This window comes from Excalfactoria chinensis, chromosome 3 (genome assembly GCF_039878825.1).
Source record: "Excalfactoria chinensis isolate bCotChi1 chromosome 3, bCotChi1.hap2, whole genome shotgun sequence".
NCBI lineage: Eukaryota > Metazoa > Chordata > Aves > Galliformes > Phasianidae > Excalfactoria > Excalfactoria chinensis.
This window is the reverse complement of record NC_092827.1, coordinates 1576756-1598953: the sequence shown is the minus strand read 5'-3', so window position 1 is coordinate 1598953 and position 22198 is coordinate 1576756. Positions and strand designations below refer to the sequence as shown.

Here is a 22198-nt window from a genome sequence, read left to right as displayed (position 1 = left end):
AGTCCAAAATTATACATCATTGTGTCAGACGCTCTTAAGCAATACGCAGTTTGCTCTCCCTCTTTAGAAACATGAAACCCCCTGAAACCGCTACCACAAATTGTGAACCTTTTAAATTACTGCCAAGCCACCTGCTTTTCTCCAGGAAACTTCATAAAACTCTCCAAATTAGTAATGTCATTAAGCAAAGCTTACAGAACTGTTGTTATTCCAAAGGAGCGTTAGTTGTTTAGCTTAAGGAAACCAGTAGGGATTTCTATCACGGACAGACCTGTCAAGTATATTGAGTAACCCCTTCCAAGTGAAATGCTCCAGAATATCCTCAGAAATGCTATTCTTTTACATCTTAATCTGTCTGGGAGAAAATGGCGTTCTTGGGATTAAACGAATATCATGAAGAAGTTCAATTCAGGAGAGCATGTGGAAAGGCTCTCGGGCTGTTTGCATGTCTTCAATCGGCACAAAGAGCTCCATAAATCAAATGCCCAGTCCTGCATTCTTGAATGGCACTGGAAGAAATACAGCTCGGGATGGAGGGGAAGAGGGAGCCCGATTTCCCCAGGCCCTTCTCTTTTTTGAATGGCCCTACACAGAGCGGGTGAGGGTGGATTATAGGAATGCCTTCTGTCCAGGAGTCAGCCCAAAACGTACCATCTCATCCTGGAGTAATTTATCCAGTCCGATGATTTAGAGGACAGTCCAGTGGCACCATTTTTGGAAGGCAGAAGCAGAGGAGAAGGGATATAAATCAAAGGTGACTGGCAGGTAAAGGATATATGCAGCAATCAGCCAAACCATGTGCACGCTGGCACAAATTCAACAAGATCATTTATAAAAATTTTAAGTCAGGAGTACACAAAAGGGGGTCTGGTGCTAACTAAATCCACAGATAGATTACACGCCACCGAAATAAACACTTCCAGATGCTGGCATACAAAACCCTTTTACAGCAAGAAATGTTTTCTTTCATAAATCTGAAAGGAGGAACCTTGGGGTGGGGGCTGGGAGGGAAGGGGGCAAGATTTCCACACTGAGATTGGACTTCCTGCTGCTTTATAGAATCATAACTCAGGTTTTTCAAACACGCGGGGTTAACACTATAGAACAACAAATAACTGCAGACAATCGCTCGAAGCACAGACAAACACTTCACAAGAATCTAATTGCTTAACGAAATAAAATGTTGGGTTTGGGGTTTGGTTGTTTTTTTTGTTTTGTGTTGTTTTTTTTTTTTAGCTTTCCAAATGAGGAGAAATGAAAAATGTGTCAAGTTGAGTTTTTATATATCAGAAAACAAACACATAACAGAAGGAAAAGTTTTCAAATGCTTTTTGACATCGATACATACATTTCGTTTTAGAAACCTGATGAAGAATGAAATTCTGACTTCTTCAAAATCAGTGTCAATTGATTTTGATTATCAGCGGGGCGGCACATTATTTACAGCACCCGAAATATCAGAGATGTTTGGTTTGATATGATTCCAGTGTACCTAATTCCTTTCAGAAACTGTAGTCAAAAACTTTGATGTAACACATCCACTTTGTGTGTACTGAACCAATTACCAAAGATTGTATTCCAAAACCTTTCTGACTACTGTTCTGGTTGGAAGTAGGCAGAAAGGAATTCTTTCCAGTCAAGAAGAGCAGCTCCCTGCCCAACAGTGAAACTAATTTTTTTCTGAAGTTTGGGGCACCTAAAAGTAACGTGTTTTCCCAATTTTTCAGCTCTGTTTAATTTGCTCATCCCTACAAATATCATACTGACACCTTATCACAGAATGATAGAATGGCCTGGGTTGAAAAGGTCCACAGTGCTCATCCAGTTCCAACTGCCTGCTATGTGCAGGGTTGTCAACAAGCAGACCAGGCTGCCCAGAGCCACATCCAGCCTGGCCTTGAGTTAGGATGCTATAGGTGTAAAAGCAGGGCTGTTTGAAGGGCAAATCATGCAGGTCTCCAGCACAGAGCATTCCCTGGCATTACATGCTCTTCAGGCTGGAAATGCCAAAAGCAGCATCACAAACATAACTTAGTAAGTATTCATTGTTTCATGATGCTTGTGCAATTTAACAGGGCTAAAACTTTTAACAAGAGAGGGCTTAGACTGGCAAGTCATTCCAAGCTGAAATTACTTGGGGCCTGAAGGAGTATTTTCCCCCAAAAAGTGATCACCCAAACAAAAGTTGGTTATACCCTCTGTTCATTCAACACACTCCATTTACACACGCTTACACCGCTGAATAATGGCCACTGTCTTCTGCAGGTCTGTGCAGTATCACAGTTTACATTTACAGTCTCAGTTTCTCTTTAGCCAAACATCAAAAACACTTCATTTCCAAACTGGCATAAACCAGAGGGGACAAAGAATCTGTTTGGGGAACACTTTCCCATCCAATTAGCACTGTTGTAGCTGACTGCTTTCCTTCTCCCTTCGGAGCACAGGATGCGATCTTGCTGAGTAGAATGCATTTCAAGGCCACAAATACCACTGCAAATCTGCATTATTCGCCAGTTCAATCATTTCAGAAATTAATGACTGTTCATATCAAGGTTTCAGATATCCTGATCACGGATTATTTTTGATTTATGATGTATTGTTTGTTACTCCAAGTATTAGAAATAAACTCTATTCGAGTAAGCTGGATGTGGCTCTGGGCAGCCTGGTCTGGTGGTTGGCGACCCTGCACACAGCAGGGGGTTGAAATGAGATGAGCACTGTGGGCCTTTGCAACCCAGGCCATTCTATGATTCTATGATTCTATGACTATGATTAATTTACAGCCAAATATAAATCCATCTCTCGATGTAAAAAGTCTGTTAATCTTATGTTGGCAGTTTTCCCATTGAGTTCTAATTGAACAAGGAAGTAAGACTGAGCCTGCAATGAGTTAATGACCACAAAAACAAGAGGATCTGGAAGCCAAGGTGTAATTAGAAAGCTATGTTATCACAGTAACGAACAGCATCACTGGAATAGTATGAGTGAGGAATACAAGCTTTTTAGAAGGGGTAGGAAAAGAAGGAAGCATGGGGGATATGCCTTCTCTATTAAGAAGTGGATAGATTGTGAAGAGCTTCCTCTGAGAAACAGCCCTGATCTGGTTGAGAGCCTGTGGGTTAAAATTAGTCTGGATTTAGTCTGGACTAAAGCATCTGGTGGTTGAGTCTACTACGTCTGACTGGTCAGTGGAGCCTGTGAATGCGGCCTTTTGGTTCAGGCACAACCCACACTGTGCTCTTCAGCTCTCATTCTGATGGTGGATTTCAACCACTGAGATATTTGCTGGGAAATCAATGCAGCAGTTGCAAACAATGAAGAAGGCTGGGCTGCAGCAGGTGACCCAAGCCAGCCAGCGTAGCTTCACCAAGGGCAGATTGTGCCTCACCAGTCTGCTGACTTTCTACAACATCAGTGGACAAAGAAAGGGCAACTGGTATTATCTAACTTAGACTTGTGCAAGACATTTTACATGGTCCTGCATTGGGGGCAACCAGATCATGGCAGGGGGGTTGGAACTGAGAGAGCTTTAAGGTCCCTTCCAATGTAAGCCATCCTGTGATTCAGTGAAAATGTCTTACTTTTTAAACTTAAATGTACAGAGCACAAAAAAGTAGATTCAGGTACAACACAGAACTGCATCATCCAATGTGAGGAAGAGTTACTTATTTCCCTTTGTCTTGTCTGTGTGTTTTGAATACATTATTTGTATCATGAAAATCTGGACCATTCACATTAGGCTACAGTAAGCACCACCCAAAAGACAATATATGGATAAAATATATGTCTAGACTACCTTAGGCATGATAAAACAAAGAATAATCCGCAGTACACTTGCTGCTTTCCATTGTGGCTTGCACTTGGAGACAAAACCTAACTGCTCTAATTATGTTAGTCATTTTGACATAGCTATTAAGGTCAAAATATATGCAAACGGATCATTTGCGCTACTTTAATGTTAGTTCTCATTTACCATATGATTATAAAACTTTCAAAGTGCTCTTTTTGTCCAAACCAACATCCATCAAACGCTGCTAAAGGATAAACCACACAGCACAACTGTTCTTTGCACAAGAAAGATATGGAGGTACTGGAGCAGGTCCAGAGAAGGGCAACGAGGCTCGTGAAGGGCTTGGAGAATCAGCCCTACGAGGAGAGACTAAGGAAGCTGGGGCTGTTTAGTCTGAGGAAGAGGAGGCTGAGGGGAGACCTTATTGCCGTCTTCCAGTACCTGAAAGGTTCTTACAGCGAGAGTAGGGCAGGTCTCTTCTCACTAGTGACAAGTGACAGGACGAGGGGAAATGGCCTCAAGTTGCGCCAGGGCAAGTTCAGGTTGGATATTAGGAAGAACTTCTTTACAGAAAGGGTGGTTAGGGACTGGAATGGGCTCCCCAGGGAGGTGGTTGAATCGCCATCCCTGGATGTGTTTAAGAGCCGTTTGGATGTGGTACTCAGGGATATGATTTAGCAGAGGTTTTTTTAGAGATAGGCTACTGGTTAGGCTGTGGTTGGACTTGATGATCTTTAAGGTCTTTTCCAACCTGGGTAATTCTATGATTCTATGAAAATTGCATCAATAGGAGCACCTATCATCAGTTCAGATGGAAGAGCAAGGACAATTATGACTAAACAGCAAAGAGAAGTTGTCAGAAAATATTCCTACTGGTGTCTGACAAACACATAACGACCATCCCAAGAAAATAACACCAAAATTGTCTATATTTGTTTTGTAAACAAAAATGGAAATACAATATCATGTATGGGGATGAGTTTTGTAGTAGTACTAAGTGATAAAATTGATAGTAACAGTGATGTTACTGAAAATAGATGTTACTGAAAGAAAATAGCTGAAAAGTAAAACTAACGTGACCTTTCCAAGTTCTTTACTGTGAGAGTGGTGAGGTGCTGGAACAGCTGCCCAGAGAGGCTGTGGATGCCCCGTCCATCCCTGGAGATGTTCAAGGCCAGGTTGGATGGGGCCCTGGGCAGCCTGGGCTGGTATTCAGTGTGGAGGTTGGTGGCCCTGCCTGTGCTGGGGGGTTGGAGCTTCATGATCCTCAAGGTCTATTCCAATCCAACCATTCTGTGATTCTGTGATTCCCAATTCCATTAAGCTTCAACTACTCAAATCGACGAAGGTTCAGTGAAACCAAATACAGTACATGAATCACAACTCAGTTGTAGTAGGATTTTAGCTTACATGATACTAAGGAAAAGCCAACCAACGCACATCACAAGGAGGATGTATAGTGGTAGGATTAACACAAGAGCAGAACAGTCTCTTACCAGTTCTCTTCTGAACTGTGCCAAGTAAAGTATATCCAGAGTAGCAGAATGAAGGCCCATACATCACAGCCTAGATGGTGAGTGGTTTAAACACTTTTTAGGGAGTTAATTTAGGTGTGCACCTGCAAGTCCCCAGGTCAAATATCAGTAATCCATCACTGAAGACCACGTTATTCATGCCTTAAAGAAAGGTTCCTGTCTTTTAACCGATGGAGGAGAAGGAAAGCAGGGGCTTTTCTCAATATTAGAGCTTGATATTGAACCTGGAGAATGTCTTTGCAATTAGGCATGGCTCTTGCTACATATGAACTATCAGACAGTGCAAGAAATTAGCTTTAGTCTAAGGACTACGAAGTTCTAGCTGAGATTGCTCTCCTTCAGCACCTGGGACTTAACCTGGGAATGTGGCACAGCTTAATGCATCCATGACATTAGGCATGGTCACATTATTGGAAGTGGAAAAGAAAAGGTATAGACTGGCTAAAAACAGTGGAAAGGTGATTTAAATATAGCAGAGGAGTACAGTAAAGCAGCTTCCTGCTCCTCTTCCTGAAGCAATAAAAAGGTGATGGAAAAAAAGGAAGATTCAAAACTATAGAGAAGAGAGACGAACAAAAGGCTGCTACCAACCAAATCTGTAGGCTTACAGAAAGGCTGTTAGAATTCTCTCTTCTGCTTTAGGGTGCAAATGGGATTTTACATACAGAGACTGTTGATGTGTGTAGTCTCTCACAATCTTACATGAAGAGGTATTATCAGATACTTGGCACACCCAGGTTCTTAGCCATTTCTCTGGATGTACTGCTGATTTAAACTATTTGTACACAGAACAATGTCTCTTACACAAAATCCAGTCCCATGTATACACTTCGGGGTCTTAATGGAATATACGCCTCATAATACTCATTATTTCTTTAGTGAGACAGCTTCATTTACTTACTTGCTTCTTCAATGGCACTGCTAAAGCGAATGATAAAAAGACATCAGTAAATTTAGTGGGAAATTTTGGGATATACAAAAATATCATTTTTCTTTATGTAAAACAGGCCCTTTAGGGGCATCTGTGGATTATAAATTCTGGTCTGACAGGGAAAGTCAATAGTCTTAAGAGAAACAGAAGAGATGATATACACATAAAAGGTGAATTTTCTGTTCCTATGTCCTTTACAAAACACACACATGTCTCATCCCTGGAGGTGTTCAAGACCAGGTTGGATGGGGCCCTGGGCAGCCTGGGCTGGTATTCAATGTGGAGGTTGGTGGCCCTGCATGCAGTGGGGGGTTGGAGCTTCGTGATCCTTGGGGTCCCTTCCAACCCAAGTCATTCTGTGATTCTGTGATACCTTTTAGGTGGAATGTTTGAAAGCCTGATATCACTGAATCTAATGACATATGTCTTTGATGAACATTCAATACTTCTCTTAATCATTCACTAGATTAACTCCCATCTTACTCAACAAACATAAGCTTCAGAAAGAGGATGATCAAAATTTTCACCATAGGCTTCACTGATTTGGGGTCTCACATTAAGAGCTGCCATAACTCATTTTTCAGGATGCTGCAAGTGACTGTTGGCTTTACAGGCTTTAGTTAGCTGTCTAGAAAGTATGCAGCTTCAACTGGTAGCCTAAATTCCAGACTAAGTATTACGCCTCACACCCCACAAGTCATCCATGACAACTGCAGAGATAAATTCTAGCTTTCCTGATTCCCACGGTGGAATCTTTCCATATTACAGTTTCTGTTTCTCCTCTTGTTCTTATTGTTTACTTCTTGCCCTCCCAAAACAATTATAGAGCGATGGATTCAGCTGCCTAAGCTTAGGTACCTTGCGCCATTTAAGATGTTAAGATGTGTCAAATAAGCCATTCATAGCTGCCTAGTAGATATGACAAGGAACACGAAGGGGATCCTTCCAGGCTAAAGATACAAATCTGAAATGTTACTGCAATCCATCTATCTCTAAGCAACCAAATCAAGTCTGAAGCAGCCCAAACAAATACCCCAAATAGTGCATAGATATCACAGTCTGAAGAGCTTATAGAAAAAGTCAGAATCTGAGAAGAAAAGCCAAAAACCAGCTCAAGCTCTGAGTGGACAAATGCTACCAGTGGGAAAAAAGACTTCAGACAGAACAACAAAGGCAAACTGAGTCAACATGCTGCAGTTGTGACAACCCATCTTCAGGCATTTGCTTCTGCGTACCTCAGTGCAGTCACCTTTGAGAATCTAAGTTGAAATGCTTTCATAACTGAGTGCTCAGCTACTTCTGTGAGCAGACCGTTACCTGCATGAGTATATTCTGAGCTTCAGTCCACTGCCAGCAAGGAAACTGCCAAGGTTCAGATATTCAGTACTGGCTCTGACCGGTTTCTACTGGATATTCCCAATTATGGGAAAATTAGGGATCCTATGCTGCTTCTACTAGTCAGAATGCTACTTCTGAAATGAATCCCTCAGGCCCATTGAAATCACCTTTTATAAGAAATCTCTAATCACTCTGACTTAACGGTTGGGCTATGACGAAACACAGTGGATAAAAGGAAGATCGTTAACACAATGAACTTCTTATTTGCACACCAAGGAGAGGAATGTGGGACAGGACAGACACCAGTATGCACTGTAATGGTTTTCCAGCTCTTAGAAGCACTGAACCTGCAGTTGCTCAACATCACAAGAGCACTGAGTGAAGCCACTTTTCCTCCTGGTTCATTCATCCTGTCTAGGAGGTCATGCAGGCATACAAAGAAACTATTGTGAATGTGGTGGCAACTGGAGAAAGAGGAAGACTGTTCAAAAGAAACATTGCCACGCCACTGCCCACAATGGCAAGGTACAATATTTTTAAAATCAACAGTGTGAGAGGCTGGCAATACAAGAAGGTAGGGCTGAAGGAAGCATCAGCCTACATGCAGCCCACGTTTGTGCCTTCTGCTCTGGAAGGATCTTACGGGAAGTTTGGAGTAGTTTTGTTGAGGACAACTGTGATTGATGGCAGTGAGTATGGACAGACTGGCAGCTCTAAATACAGACATTTTAACACCTTTCACAATATATATATATATATATATATTTAATTCAAAAAGGAATTGCATGACAGTTGCACAAAATCTGTATCTATCTACAAGATTATCCAATATTTTTTCTCTCTTTCTAGGCTTGTTTAGAGGGAATTTACAAACCTCATTAACCGTACTGACAGCAGGCAACAAATTAAATTGTTTGGCTAGCTGGAAACTTTGAGAAGTTTGTGAGACTAAATTCTTCTGTTTTGGACTAGAAACGCCACTGTAAATGATACTAACCTGGCATATGTGAGGAGCAAAGGAGAGGGGTAACATTAGGGAAAGAGAATTCACTCCAAATATGCATCCACTGTCATGGTTTTGTGGTGTTGCTGTCAATATTCCACATCATAACATCATTATCACATTAATAACCCCAACATCTAATTCCATACACAAAAGCATCACCTATAGTTTTGACACTAGGAAAACCGTAACTTCACATACTCTTTCAGTCTTGTTTTTTCCTGTTCCTAGCTTCTGAGGTGAAGTACCACTGTTTCCTTGATATTTCAGCTATTCCATATAGATTTAATGTAAATGAATTTCCTTTGGATTCAGAATCATTTTCCTCTACTAAAACCTCTCCAAAGATGGTCAATTTCTTCCTGATTTTAGGATCTGAGATCTAGTGTTCTGGGTGGTTGTTTTTCTCACGTGAGCATTTGTCTAACTTTCATTCTTCTCTAGATTTAGATGTTTTGAGGTAAGTCAGAATGTAGGTTACACAGAACAGCAGGCGACAGAAAACGATCCCGATGTATGACATTAGGACTGACTACTTACACACTGTTATCAGCTGAGAGATTTAAACAAAAGATTTGTTTTGGCTGCTCTGGACAACAAAATTGCCATTTACACAGAGAAAAAAATGATGGTAAAACCTCATAACCCATCAGAGTTCCACTACAAACTCTGCTCTCGTGCATTTTAGTTGAGGTTCAAAGTCATCTAAAGAAACCCATCTCTTCTTTCTCCAACCCTGAATGTGTCACTTGAGAGTTCAGCTTCCAATAGGAGCGGTAATGGACACACAACTAATTTTAGAATACAAAGTGCTCCTCACCATACTGGAATACATATAATTTAAAATAACTGTAAACCTAAACGCTGCAAAAACAGAAAATTCAAGCACTAACAAAAAAAAAATATAAAAAATAAAAATAAAAGCATAATTTGTAATTGAAAGAAAATAATATTTAAAAGAAAAAAAAAAAAAAAAAAAGAAAAATAAAACAACCTTTTTGTCCTTCCAAAAAAGAGACAGAAATTACAAAGTTTTATTTCCCGGGAGAACGATGCCACTTTTATAAAGAAAATTACAGTCGCCACAAATTGCTCTCAACAATTCCAAAGCTTCTTCATTTGACCACTTGAAAATCAAAGTTCTTTAAGATTATAAATATAACTTTTTATAGCTCTGTTATTACGTACTGTGAATGGGGATAGGGGGCCAATCTTGTGGCCGTAGCGCCGAATGGCCTCTCTGATGTGGCTGGGCTGGATGGCATCGCTTTGAGCCTCCATACCACAGGCTGCAGCGCTCTGCAACAGAAAAACACATAAACTGTTACTAAATCAAAAACACACAACAGACCTACAGTGCATAAAGTATGAAAATAAACCTTTATAAGATAGACCAGTTTTTTCTTTTTCTTTTTTTTTTTTTTTCCTAAGGACACACAGCGCTGCTGCCACACGGTACTTTAGACAAAAAAAAAGCTATTAACAAATCAAAGAGGACTTTTACATGAACTTCGCTTAAGAGACCCAAAGAACACCGTATTTGTCCTCTTAAATCTTTCACCTTGTGCTGCTGTATGTTGCAATTGGAAAGAGCAGCAAACGTTCTAAGTGAAATGAAAGGGTCATATAAGTCACACTGCAATAACCACAGAAACTATTTTTAAAACATTTCAGGCTTTCATTATGATGTCAAGGGGTGGGGGAAATATTGAACAAGTATCCCAAGTGGAAAGCAATCTGACACCAAAATCACCAAGAGGTGATACTGGACTGCTTTAGTAGCTTGTGGTAGCAATGGTGATGGGTGGACAGTTGGATCGGATGGTCTCATAGGTTGTTTCTAACCCTGTGATTCTATGATTCTATGACTGCTTGCCAGACTGATCAGAACAATGGGAGCTCAGTCATAAGTTCATGAAAGTGAAGGACAAAATCTCACATTAGGCACTAAAACTGCATGTACACACATACGTGCCTCCCCCATACGTTCATACTACATGTTAATGCTTTCAAACACGGAGGGCATTTTTTACAGAACATTTTCTTTCAGGAGTGCCAAGACTACTGAAGCTTGTGCACATATAAACAGAATAACTGATGATATGATGGTGGATTCTTCCCTTGTTGACTGATGTTCGTAACAGGAATGTGAAACTCAAATATTTTCTGCTGGCCTGAGCCTTCATGGACCGAGAATAACATTCTTCACCAAGTTAACTCGTTTGTCGCAATGCCTCACTGGTATCCAGCACACACCTAATCAAGTTGGGGGGCACGTGGGACCATTTCATTAAAACTGTGCACCTTTTAGGACGTAATTATTTTAAAATGCATTAAGTCGAACACTGGGAATTAACTGAACATAAACTCACAAAACTGGTGAAATACGAGGTATCAAAAATTCAGACTCCAGCTAAATTCTTGTGCCTGAGAATAAAGACGGTAACTGGCCACAGGCACAAAATATGGATATTTGAGTGCAGCATTAAAAAGGAAGAGGAAAAAGCAAGCTGAAAGTCTTCAGAAAGGCTTTACAACTCACTGAAAGTTGGACCTATTGGGAGTATCCACTGCCCCGATGAAACAAGAGGGAGAAAATAAACCTTTTCTAACCATCAGTATAGAATCACAGAACGTCCTGGGTTGCAAAGGCCCACAGTGCCCATCCAGTTCCAACCCCCTGCTATGTGCAGGGTTGCCAACCAGCAGCCCAGGCTGCCCAGAGCCACATCCAGCCTGGAAGTTACAGGTAAAATTCCATGAAAATGAGTATTGATTGTGTAGAAGAATAACAGATGAAAACATCATGTCACTCTATTTCTTGCAGCAAAATGAGTACTGCCATCACTATTCCCAACCCTTCCCCCCCAACGTAAAAAAAAAGAAGCCTTAAGGGAATAACAAAGTTCTTCCGAACCAGTTTATTTAATCAAATCTATTTCCCTTGTGGTTTTAAGGTACATAGACCTCTCTCACACCGAATATCCAGGATCTGCAACAGAAGACAGGAATTGTAATATTTACATTTCATGGACTGAACATGAGACGTCCGTATTTTATGCAAAGTAAACAAATATTTAGCTTGAATGCAACCGATTGGCATAGAAATAAAGGAGGTCAGGCAAAGTTGTTATAGGCAAAGAAGGCAGTTGCCTAAGGCTGCTGAGAGCAAGGCAATCACAACAACCTCTTTGCCTACTTTGCTTACACTTTGACCCTTCAAACCAACTCTTGCTGTTTATGTCGGTGAAGGGGGGTTATTTTGGGTGGTGCTGCAGCTGTAGAGGAGCAGCTTCTCTTGGAAGCAACATCTGCTGTCATGACTAAGAAGCCTTACCCTAATTCTGACAGAAATAATATTGGTCTGTATTTTTGCCCCTCCTCCAATGCCGGCAGTAATACAACTTAAAATTAATATTAAATTAATATTAATTGAATTAATATTAAATTAATAATTATAAATGACACAAGGATATCCTCAAGATTTTTTGGTGTTTTTTTCTTTTTTTTGCCTTTTTTTTTTTTTTTTTTTCATGCTTCTGTACCTTTTTTCTTTTCCTCTGTTTGGATTTGGAAGAGTCCTGCCCAATCCCTCCATTCCCCAGCGCTCCCGATGGTGTTTTCCCAAGATGCTGCTGCCCTGCAGGTGCTGGTGGGGTGGGTGTTGGGGGTGGTGTGTTTTCAGGAGACTCAAGGCCAGTCTTCACACCTGCAGCCTGCCCTAAGAGATGTGGCTGTGAAGACAAGATGTCCAACAGCGGTTATAGAATCAACGCACCAAATGGTTATGGCCTTCTTAGATCTACTATTTGAAGAGATGTAATACAGCATTGTTGGCTAACTCTAGTGATTGCCATTGCTTTTTCACAGCAGTGCATGCCTTGCAGAACCGACTGTACTTGCTTCTGCTGACAAATATGGACATGAATGTTCATCTCCCAGTATGCAGCAGAGTGAGCCTTCAATAAAGAGGAAATTTCCACCAAAGAAAAGAGAAGTGACATTAAAATTAAAAGATGCTGCTAAGAATTTAACATTCGGAGCTACAGTTTAATGCCTCTCTTCTTGCATCCCTCACTCTGCTAATGAACTCCATAGCAGAAGCCCATGTAACTACCAGGTTTCAGTAAAATCTATGTAGAATGCAGCTACCAAATAACAATACCTATGTAGAAGGCAACTACCAAATACACATAATACTATATGTAATAAAATAGTGGAATACATTTATTCACATTCCCCTGCATTAATCACCATATAAATATATAAGAAAGCAAGATATACCTCAGTGGAGTTGTGATACTGTATGAAGGTGGCTGATATGGCATGACTGAATGGGTCACCGGCCTTAGGAGTCATGTCTTGTTTAACCAGAAGGGCCAAGTCCACCAACTGCAGAGGCAAAAACAGCCAGTAAATACACTAGTTTATGCATCATAAACCCAACAGCAACAAAGAAGTGATAGGAGGAGTGGGCTGAGGTAGATTATTCTTAGTGTTTCTCAGTAGAAAACAAAATTACTGAGGTTTTTTAGCCTAAGGAACCTCTCTTTTCCACTTCTGCAAATATACAAAGTGATTTATCTACCCAAGAGGGCTCGGCTTGGCACTAAGGTGACATTTTGTTTTCCAGGAAATCCTGCTTTTCAATCCAATTGTGCAATCGTCTTGAATGAACCTCAGCGTGTTGCCAAAGGTCACATAGCAAAGTGTGTGGTTTCAGTTTGGATCCGAATAAAGCTCGTGCTGAACTCCACTCCCCTCTGTTAGAAAACACTTCTAATTGTGTATTGTCAGATGGGTGACTATGGCACAGCACACATCTGCCATAGAGCAAACTGAAGGACAGGTAGGGATTCAAGTATCCTGCTTGGCCCAGTTAGTGTATCCCAAAGACACCAATTCATACCTGTGCCACTGTCTCATATGCTAAATAAGCCAATATCTCCATTGCAACCGCATTTGGCTTTATCTCCATGCTGCTACAATCCAACCAGTCACGAAACTTGGATGCTTTCTTTGCTGCCAGTTCAAATCATGGGGGAAAAAGGAAACGTTAGTGGCAGGTAGGCCAAAATAACGCAGAAATACCACAAATGTAACACAGAGAGTCAAGAAAGATAACCATCTCATACACAACATTTTGGAAACCCATAAGCAGGTGAAAGGAGAAGAACACTCAGATTTCAGAAGGATTTACCTCAGTGGACAGCAGACAGAATAAATATGATTTGTAATGTATGGCGGTTAAAGAAGCAATAGGATTGCACTGCATCTTTGACAAATGACAGAAAAAGGCGTTAGAAGAAACCAACCAAAACCTGAGGTTTGGAGCCCAGATAAAAAGGATATAATTGAGTTAACAAAGTGAAGACAGATGACGGACAGAAGAAGAAACTGGAGGTCCTGTGCTGTACTGAGTGGGGATTAGGTGCCGACAAGCCAGCCAATGTGATTTGTGGAGGAGTATTTTTTAAATGGTGCTTTGGATGTAAGGACATATTGTAGATCTGCAAACGATCAACATTCAGACAAGAGCTTCACACTGCTAATGGATGAGATCACTCAGGAGAAAGTACAAAGGAAAATGTGGAGCAAGGCAACACGAGAGACTTGCTGAGAGGATAAAAGAGATACCCTTATGGAACCGAAAAAGCATCATGGAAATTCACATAAGAACCAAAAGTGGGACGAGCTTACTTCAGCCAGAGGAAGGCAAGCTGATCACAGACAGAAACTAATCATACAGAGGTCCTAATATGAGATGTTCGTGAGGACAGGACAGTCACAGTGCAGTGAATACCCTGTATTCACTTAAAACAGCACTTTCAAAGAGGGTCTCCACTGAGGAGTAAAAAGCTAAAGAGAAGGCAGGTATCAAGCAGAAACAAATGTCAAAAGAGATTATTTTTTATGAGGGAATGAGATCCCACAGTGCTTGAGCCTTTGGTGGACCTCTTACTCTGCCTGCACGCAGAACGATGTGGTGCTGTAATCAGGAATATACGCTGCCAGAACAGACTTCTCCAAGTCCAAGATGCAATCTCTTGTGACCTAACTTTCAAGCATTTATATCACAGTAAAAAGGGTTTACCACTCGAAACAATAAATTTTCATTAATGAATTCAACTTCCAATAAAAAAAAAATTAGCAAAAACAACCTTTCTGTTATTTTGGATCAAATGTTCTGATTGGCCATCAGCATGTGCCATCCAGTTGAGTTTATTATGCAACTGAATTTGGTATGAGTCTGTTATTAAGTCTCTTATTCTTTAACTACACTAAACTTCAGTGAAAAAGAAATGTACAGATACAGTCATTTAACAACAGTGTTAAAGTACCATTGAGGTTCTTTTATAAATCACAGTCCCCTGGTCAGCAACATTCGATTTGTTTGTGCAAATGAAGATTTGCATTTGCTCTCTAGAGATGACTATTTGGGGGGTTTTAAAATGACTTTATCACAAACCTCTCGTTGGCTGAAGTCACCCTGATCTGAAGTATCATTCATCTAACGGCTGACAGATGTGTGATGCCAAATTACAACCGAGCTCACAGAACATTCTGAGTTAGGAAAATAAATGCTTACAAAACGTGTTTTCCGACATTTGCTGACACAGAACAGTATTTGCAGTGTGTCACTTGTTTGTCATAAATGACTCACTCGTTTTCTTCGAACTTAAGTGTCCTGCTAGGACAAACAAGATAAGGTCTCCCATTTAAATACATCATTGTGTCCAATGCGTGGTGTTGGATCATGTGCTGTTTTGTCATGATTTTTAAGGGCTCCCTAACCTCTCTGTTTCTGACATTCGACCTTAAACCTTAGTCATCACTTAAGTATCTCTGTAATGATGTTTTGCTACATGATCAAGCCCATTAATTTACAGCTCGTTATAGTTGTGGCCCACAACTACTTCTAGTAAGTTGGTTTTCAGTGCTAGTAAAGCCCTAATTCTGTCATCATGTTATTAGTGTTGGAATGGCGTATACTGATGAATTTGGCCAACGTTGAATAAAATCCACAGCAGGAGCTTACAGCTTAAAATAGGAAAAGACTCTTTTTGTGTCACTGTGGATGCAAAAATAAGAGCAAAACTTGCTGCTCTTCTCTTATTTTAGATGCATTCCTCGGGACCTGCAACCATGACGTGTTATTAATGTGCTGCCCATACCAGCACCACAACAGACCTCAGGCAAGTGTGGCTGTTTCAGCCCATTAACTCTTTACAAGTTCTGTCTTTGCAGCAGTCCCCAGCAGCCCAGTATCTGAGTCTGGTAAACCATAACACAAAGTACTCCATTAGATAGCCTGCAACTATGCAAAATTAACCGTCCCCAGGAATTATGAGGACAAAGTATTTTTTAAATTATTTTTATTGTTTTATTTTTATACTTGCATTGTTGTGGGGAAAACAAAAGTGCTCTCAGAGGAGCACGAGGCTTTGCTGTTTTCTCTACGGCACAAAATAACAGTTGAACATCTGATTACAATACAGCCCTTAGGATACTTACAGAAACTCAACTGCCGACTTTCACAAAACTCAGCGTACTGGACTGAATCCATCATCCGTGTTTGTCTTTCTGCTCTCTGACAAAAGAGTAGAAGCACATGATGAACCTTATTCCAGCAAGAACTGCATTCCACAACAGAAATTACAGCAGCGCGGTGCCCCTGACACCACCATCAAGTAACCCCTCCCCAATTTAAACGTGCATAAACCAATTTCGGCTGCAGAAATACAATCGCTGACTTCTCATTGGCCCCAGGAGTTAAGATTCCCAGAGGAGTGTGCACACTTTCACTATAAGATTCTGCCATAAGAGAAGAAAGTAAATTAGAGTTTAAAAGAAGTGGCTTAAAATGTTCACTGCTGGATCTGTGTTCTTCAAGAGGGGCAGAGCTGATTTTCACAGGGTATGGATCTGGTTTCTAGAAGAGGTCGAACTGTTCAGATACTGGGGGCGGGAAGCAGTAGTTAAAGAGAGCAATTATCCTCCTCAGATGAGGACAATTACCCTCCTCAGATGAGGACAGTTGAATCAAGTCTCTTAAACAAGAAAAGTATATTATTTGTTTTACACATTCAGGAAAGGAACGTAACCATCTTCCAAACACAAAAGAAACCATTAAACCTGGTGAGAGCAGAACGATAGTTCAGAATGCAGAGTGGTGTCAGGAGTGGCTGATGGCACTGCTGGTAGTCCATACAGCTCAAGACCCCTTGAATGCAGAAGGTGAAGCACAGCTGTGTTGGCATTACAAACAAAAAAACAACCAAAAAACACACACACTAATTTTACTCTGCGTCCCTGAGCTCCTCTACGTCTGATGAACTCAAACTTGCAGAGAACATTAATCCGATTTAGCAGAAGATTAAAGGGCTGTTGATGAGACTATTTGAAGACAGGTAATGAAACCAACATTTGGCCTTAAAACTTTCTTATATCAGAAAAAAAAATCAGTATTTCAAATACTGTTTCTTCCTCTGTTCTCTGCCTGTTAGATTGCTCTTCTATGACAGACCAATCCATCGATCAGAAGACCTCATTCACAGACATTAATCTAGTTGTGAACGGAACTACCTGCCATTCAGGAACACACCCTCCTTCTTTCTTTCCACCTCTACCCATTCCATCATTTCTGCTGTACTTGGACTCTTTGTCAACCGGATGGAAAATGTTCTCTCCAAGTACTTTTCAATACTTCTATGCATTCTTCTGGCATCTTGACTGCATTTTGTGGAGCCGCTTTTTCAGATAAGTAAAACTTTTCAGCCAATCTATTCCAGCAAGACATTAAGTCTAAATTTATTTTGTATTCTGTAAAAATAAAGGTCACAACAACTTCAATCCTCATCTACCATGATCAGAACAGAGATCTGCTTTGCTTCTGAATTAATTCAGTCATATTTTTCAAGACAGAAAGAACTACCAGGATCATCTAATCTGATCTTCTGCATAGTACAGGACACTTCTCACATAATACACTAAAGTTCAGTTACAGGAATTCTTACATAACTTTACTACGTAGGGTCACAGAAACATAGAAGTTATTCTACATCTTCGAAGACCATCTAATTTTAACTTAAATATTTCACATATTAAGAGATTACATTCAAATAATTTAGAGTGTAACTTTTTTTATGCAATACGGATTACATTCTGCAATCATCTGTGTCTTTGCCAGTCACAAATTCCTAGTTGGACACTTTCAGATAATGATGAAATAAATAAACCTCCATTTCTTCCAACCACCCACCTACCACCGACAACACTAAATCATGTTCTTCAGTACATCTCCATGTTTCCCAAATACTTCCAGGGATGGTAACTCAGCCACCTCCCTGGGCCAGCCCATTCCAGCACCTGATCAATCTTTTTGAGAAGAAGCTTTTCTTTACATCCAATCTGAACCTCCTATGGCACCATTTCCTCTCATTCTATCTCTCACTTGGGAGAAGAGGCCAACCCCCACCTCGCCACACTCAAGCAGTTGCAGAGAGTGATGAGGTCTCCTCTGAGTCTTCTCCACTCTGAACAATCCCAGTTCCCTCAGTCACTCCCCATAATCCTTGTGTTGCAGACTCCTCAACAGTCTGAAGAGGATGGAGCATTTATGCCTCCTCCATTAACCTGCTCCAGCGCTGCATAGAGAAGAAGTTCTCTAACGATGTACTTCAACTTGCCAAACAACCATTGGTGGCTCCCCAAGCTATTACAGTCTTGGTCCAATCATTGTGCAACTGCTGGTCAGCAGCCGTAAGCTTCTACCTCATCAGCTTTAGTCCCCTCCGCACTGTTGGTAACTTTCATAGAATCACAGAATCATAGAATGCCTTGGGTTGGAAGAGACCTCAAGGATCACCAAAGTCCAACTCCCCTGCCACAGGCAGGGCTGCCAATCCCCACATCTAATACTAGACTTCTATTTAATTCCATCTTTCTGCTCCATTTTCTCAAGATTTCTTTGAAATGGAAGGATTCAAAAACTGGCTGTCCTACTCCGGATTTGGCCTTAGAAATATCAAGTGGAAAGGAACAACTACTTCCTCCAGCTTGCCAGGCACATTTCTGCTACCATTGCTCACTGAGAGCTTTGTTTCAGCTACGATGAGAACATGTTGCTGACTGATATGCAACCTGCTGCTGATCACTGCCCCCCAGGGCTGCTACCCATCCAGGTGGGACCCACTGGTACTGATGGGTAGGGTTATTCTGCACCAGAAATTCACTGCAGTTTCTGTTGGTGCAGGTATCGAGTTTTCAAGATGTGACTGGACTGAAGCTCTGTCCATCAGTGTACCAGCAACTTATGATCATGGGCAGATAGGCAGAATGTACATTTAGTGGTTTTGCCAATACAGAGGGTAAGACATGGGAAAGTTGAGAAAATGCTATAAACCGTATTCCATGCTTCCTTTTAAATCCATTAAAGCCATTTGCTCTTTTCCCACGGACTTTATTCTTTCAACTATCACTTTAGACACATTCAATACGAAAAGCTTAAATTTTATAAATATGAAATTTTCCAGATTCTCTTCTTGGAAAGAGCAGCACTCCAACAGAACTGAAGTCCTCTTTTATCAGTATAAAACCCAGTCTGCTGAGAGTCACTCCTACATGAAGAAGCAGTGAAATCCTATTGCCACGCTGCCTTAAAGCAATCTCAACCTGAAACCTGATTAAAGAAATGGCATGAATTATGCCGTCCCACCAGTTTATCAAAATGTATTAAATATATATGTATATATGTAGTTTTCACTCCCTTTACAGTAGTACTAGTCATTCTAAGCAGTTAAGAAGCTGAGTTATGTGGCGCGCAGCAGAGTTAAAATACTTCACATGCTTTCCTTGGAACATGCCGCAGGATGCAGCAGATAGGACCTGGCACAGTACAACTATGCTTAGTCTTCCAAAAATGTGTTTCATTGTCTCCCTCTTTTAGCATGAAGGATTAAAAAGAGAGAATAAAGAGAGACAGGAAAGAAGTTCAGTGTCGTCAGCTGCCATCTAAGATGAAAAACAATCTTATTTTGATTCCATTTCAGAGCTGTCACACTTGACATATCAAGGTCTTTGTGTTGGGGAAAAGGCAAGAAGCCAAATGTTAACTTGCTTACTAACTGTTCAGCATTTGGAGGAAATGTGCTGAGTAGCTGCTAAGCTGGAACATTTGAAGATGGCGTATGGCATGTTTGGACACCCCTGTGTTTGGCATCAATGCTAACGACAAGGATGTTGGCTCCCAAACTGCCTGCGTATTCATACTGTGATTCCTTGATTTCTAAATACCTCCTCATGGTGCACCTATTGCAAAAGGAGTTAGGTGACTGCTCCAGAGTACACGCAAGATCTCCAGCTGCAATTGTAATTGGATAAATAAAACAACTTTTGAAGGGCTCAATATTGAAAGGCTTGCAAGAAGTCAGATAGTTTTGCTACTGGCTTCAGTTCTACCAGAATTTCATCTGGAGTCCAGCATCTTTTAAAGAATAGACAGAACAATTTATGATGATTATCACAGAATCATAAAATGATAGAATGGCTTGTGTTGCAAAGGCCCACAGTGCTCATCCAGCTCCAACCCCCTGCTGTGTGCAGGTCACCAACCAGCAGCCCAGGCTGCCCAGAGCCACATCCAGCCTGGCCTTGAATGCCTGCAGGGATGGGGCATCCACAGCCTCCTTGGGCAACCTGTTCCAGTGCGTCACCACCCTCTGGGGGAAAAACTTCCTCCTCAGATCCAACCTCAACCTCCCCTGTCTCAGTTTCAAACCATCCCCCTCGTCCTCTCACTGCCCACCCTCATGATGAGATGATTACTCCAAAAACACACACTGATTTGTGCTATCGGTGGTAGGTGAATGGTTGGACTAGATGATTTTAGAGGTCTTTTACAATCTTAGTGATTCTATGATATGTTGAAAATACATTCTTATTCTCTGGATCTTGAAATTCTCTGAGAATTACCACTATCTGAGGTCTTCTGCTATGCAATGGAAAAATGTCCTTTTCCGATAACAGTTGAATTGGTTAACAAAGAAAAAAGGCATTTAATGAGTGAGCATTTTCAAATATTAATCTTCCTCAGAGTTTTATACAGGAAATAAAAACGTCACTTGGGGAAAGATCCACAGAACTGGTAACACTAAACTTGATTCGGCTATAAAGCACAGACATACAGGAGGTTTTTATCGTTTTTGCCCACCTCTTATAGAACATACCATACGTTCTGCAGTAACCATTAATCTGAACAAATCTGCATAGCAAATAAGGCCTTTGATGTAATGTTGTTTATGAAAGCTCATGAGTGGAAACTTCCTCGAATCTTCGTTATTGGACGAAAACATGAGGTCTTTTTCAGACAGATGAAGATGATTTCTATGTTAATAGAGATGTCCTGCTGTGGATGGTAACAAATACAGATCAAAATAGACTTAAAAACCCCCCAAAACTTGGTATTTTCTGTTCAGGGACAAAAGAAAGAATTCATTTGATGAAGGTGGGCATCTACAGCATATTAATTAGTCATCTAAAGCTCTTTTAGTCAAAAAGGTAATAAAATACTTTCAAAGACCGGCTTCTTCCTGAAACAGACATCACCAGTAGGTCAGATGAATCACATCTGTGCATTTCTCAGTAGTCCATTAACTGCAGACGTCAGTGATGGAGCCCTGTGGACACTGGCTTGGGTCTGCTTTACAGACATGTCTGAAACACCAGATGAACCCCGTGACTGAAGGATAGCCTTGCCAGCACAGCAACACAAAAGCCAAGTCCAAAGAGTGACTCAGTAAATTTGGTTCCTGCTCTGCTCTCGAAGCCATATAACAAAGGAGGCTTTGTACTCTGGACGTGTGTTAACTCTCTCCATCTTCCTCTAAGTATTTAAAAATGAAAGCTAACAGAGCAGATAAGTAGCAGGAAGGGAGCTGGCAAGACAATCTCAAATTATGTAAAAATTTCAAGGGAATTCTAAAGAACGAAAGCAAATGGAAGCTCGTAGACAATAACAAAATTAATGGAATAATTCCCAGTGGTCATGATCTCAGTGCTAGAGGAATAAATAACAGTGACCTCCTTATAGGAACTCACCGCTGCTCTAATATTTCCCTTTGAACATATGCAAAATCTCCACACACTGTATTTATTTGAATCAGCTCCATATCACATCCAAATTCCTTGTCTGAATTTATTACCGTGAGTCTGAAATGTGGAGTTGGAACCTGTAAACGAAACATTTCCAGTTCATGGGCTACCTTTGATTTCTGCAGGAAAATATTTTTTCTTTTCTGTTACTATAAGCATCATCATGAATTCTGTAAAACTAAGCATTAAATTTACAGCTATCTTCTACCAGAGCTTTCCAAAAACGGTAAAATATTTTGGGATCAACGATGTTGCCACACTTAAAAAGTGATGTGGGATTTATGAATATATGAAAAAAGACTGAACTTCCCTCACTTTTCTGATTGGGGACACTGTAACACCTTTCTGTGGTTTCCATCTGGCTGTACATCAAAACCTTTACATACCGGGTTAATATTAGGATACTTTTATGTCTTCTGGAAAGCATTCTTCCAAACACTTCTCCTAAC

At 40.7% G+C, this 22198-nt stretch overlaps 1 protein-coding gene across 2 annotated transcripts in view; it reads right to left on the bottom strand.

The window, feature by feature from the left end:
- SUPT3H (SPT3 homolog, SAGA and STAGA complex component) overlaps window positions 1-22198 on the bottom strand; it is a 242743-nt gene that overhangs the window by 41147 nt on the left and 179398 nt on the right. For both annotated transcript variants that reach the window (XM_072332924.1, XM_072332925.1), the window contains 5 exons: window positions 16113-16188; window positions 13507-13619; window positions 12882-12989; window positions 12143-12331; window positions 9786-9896 (listed from right to left, as the gene is read on the bottom strand). In XM_072332924.1, coding sequence (XP_072189025.1) covers window positions 9786-9896; window positions 12143-12331; window positions 12882-12989; window positions 13507-13619; window positions 16113-16188 — 597 coding nt within the window. The remainder of the gene's footprint in view (window positions 1-9785; window positions 9897-12142; window positions 12332-12881; window positions 12990-13506; window positions 13620-16112; window positions 16189-22198) is intronic.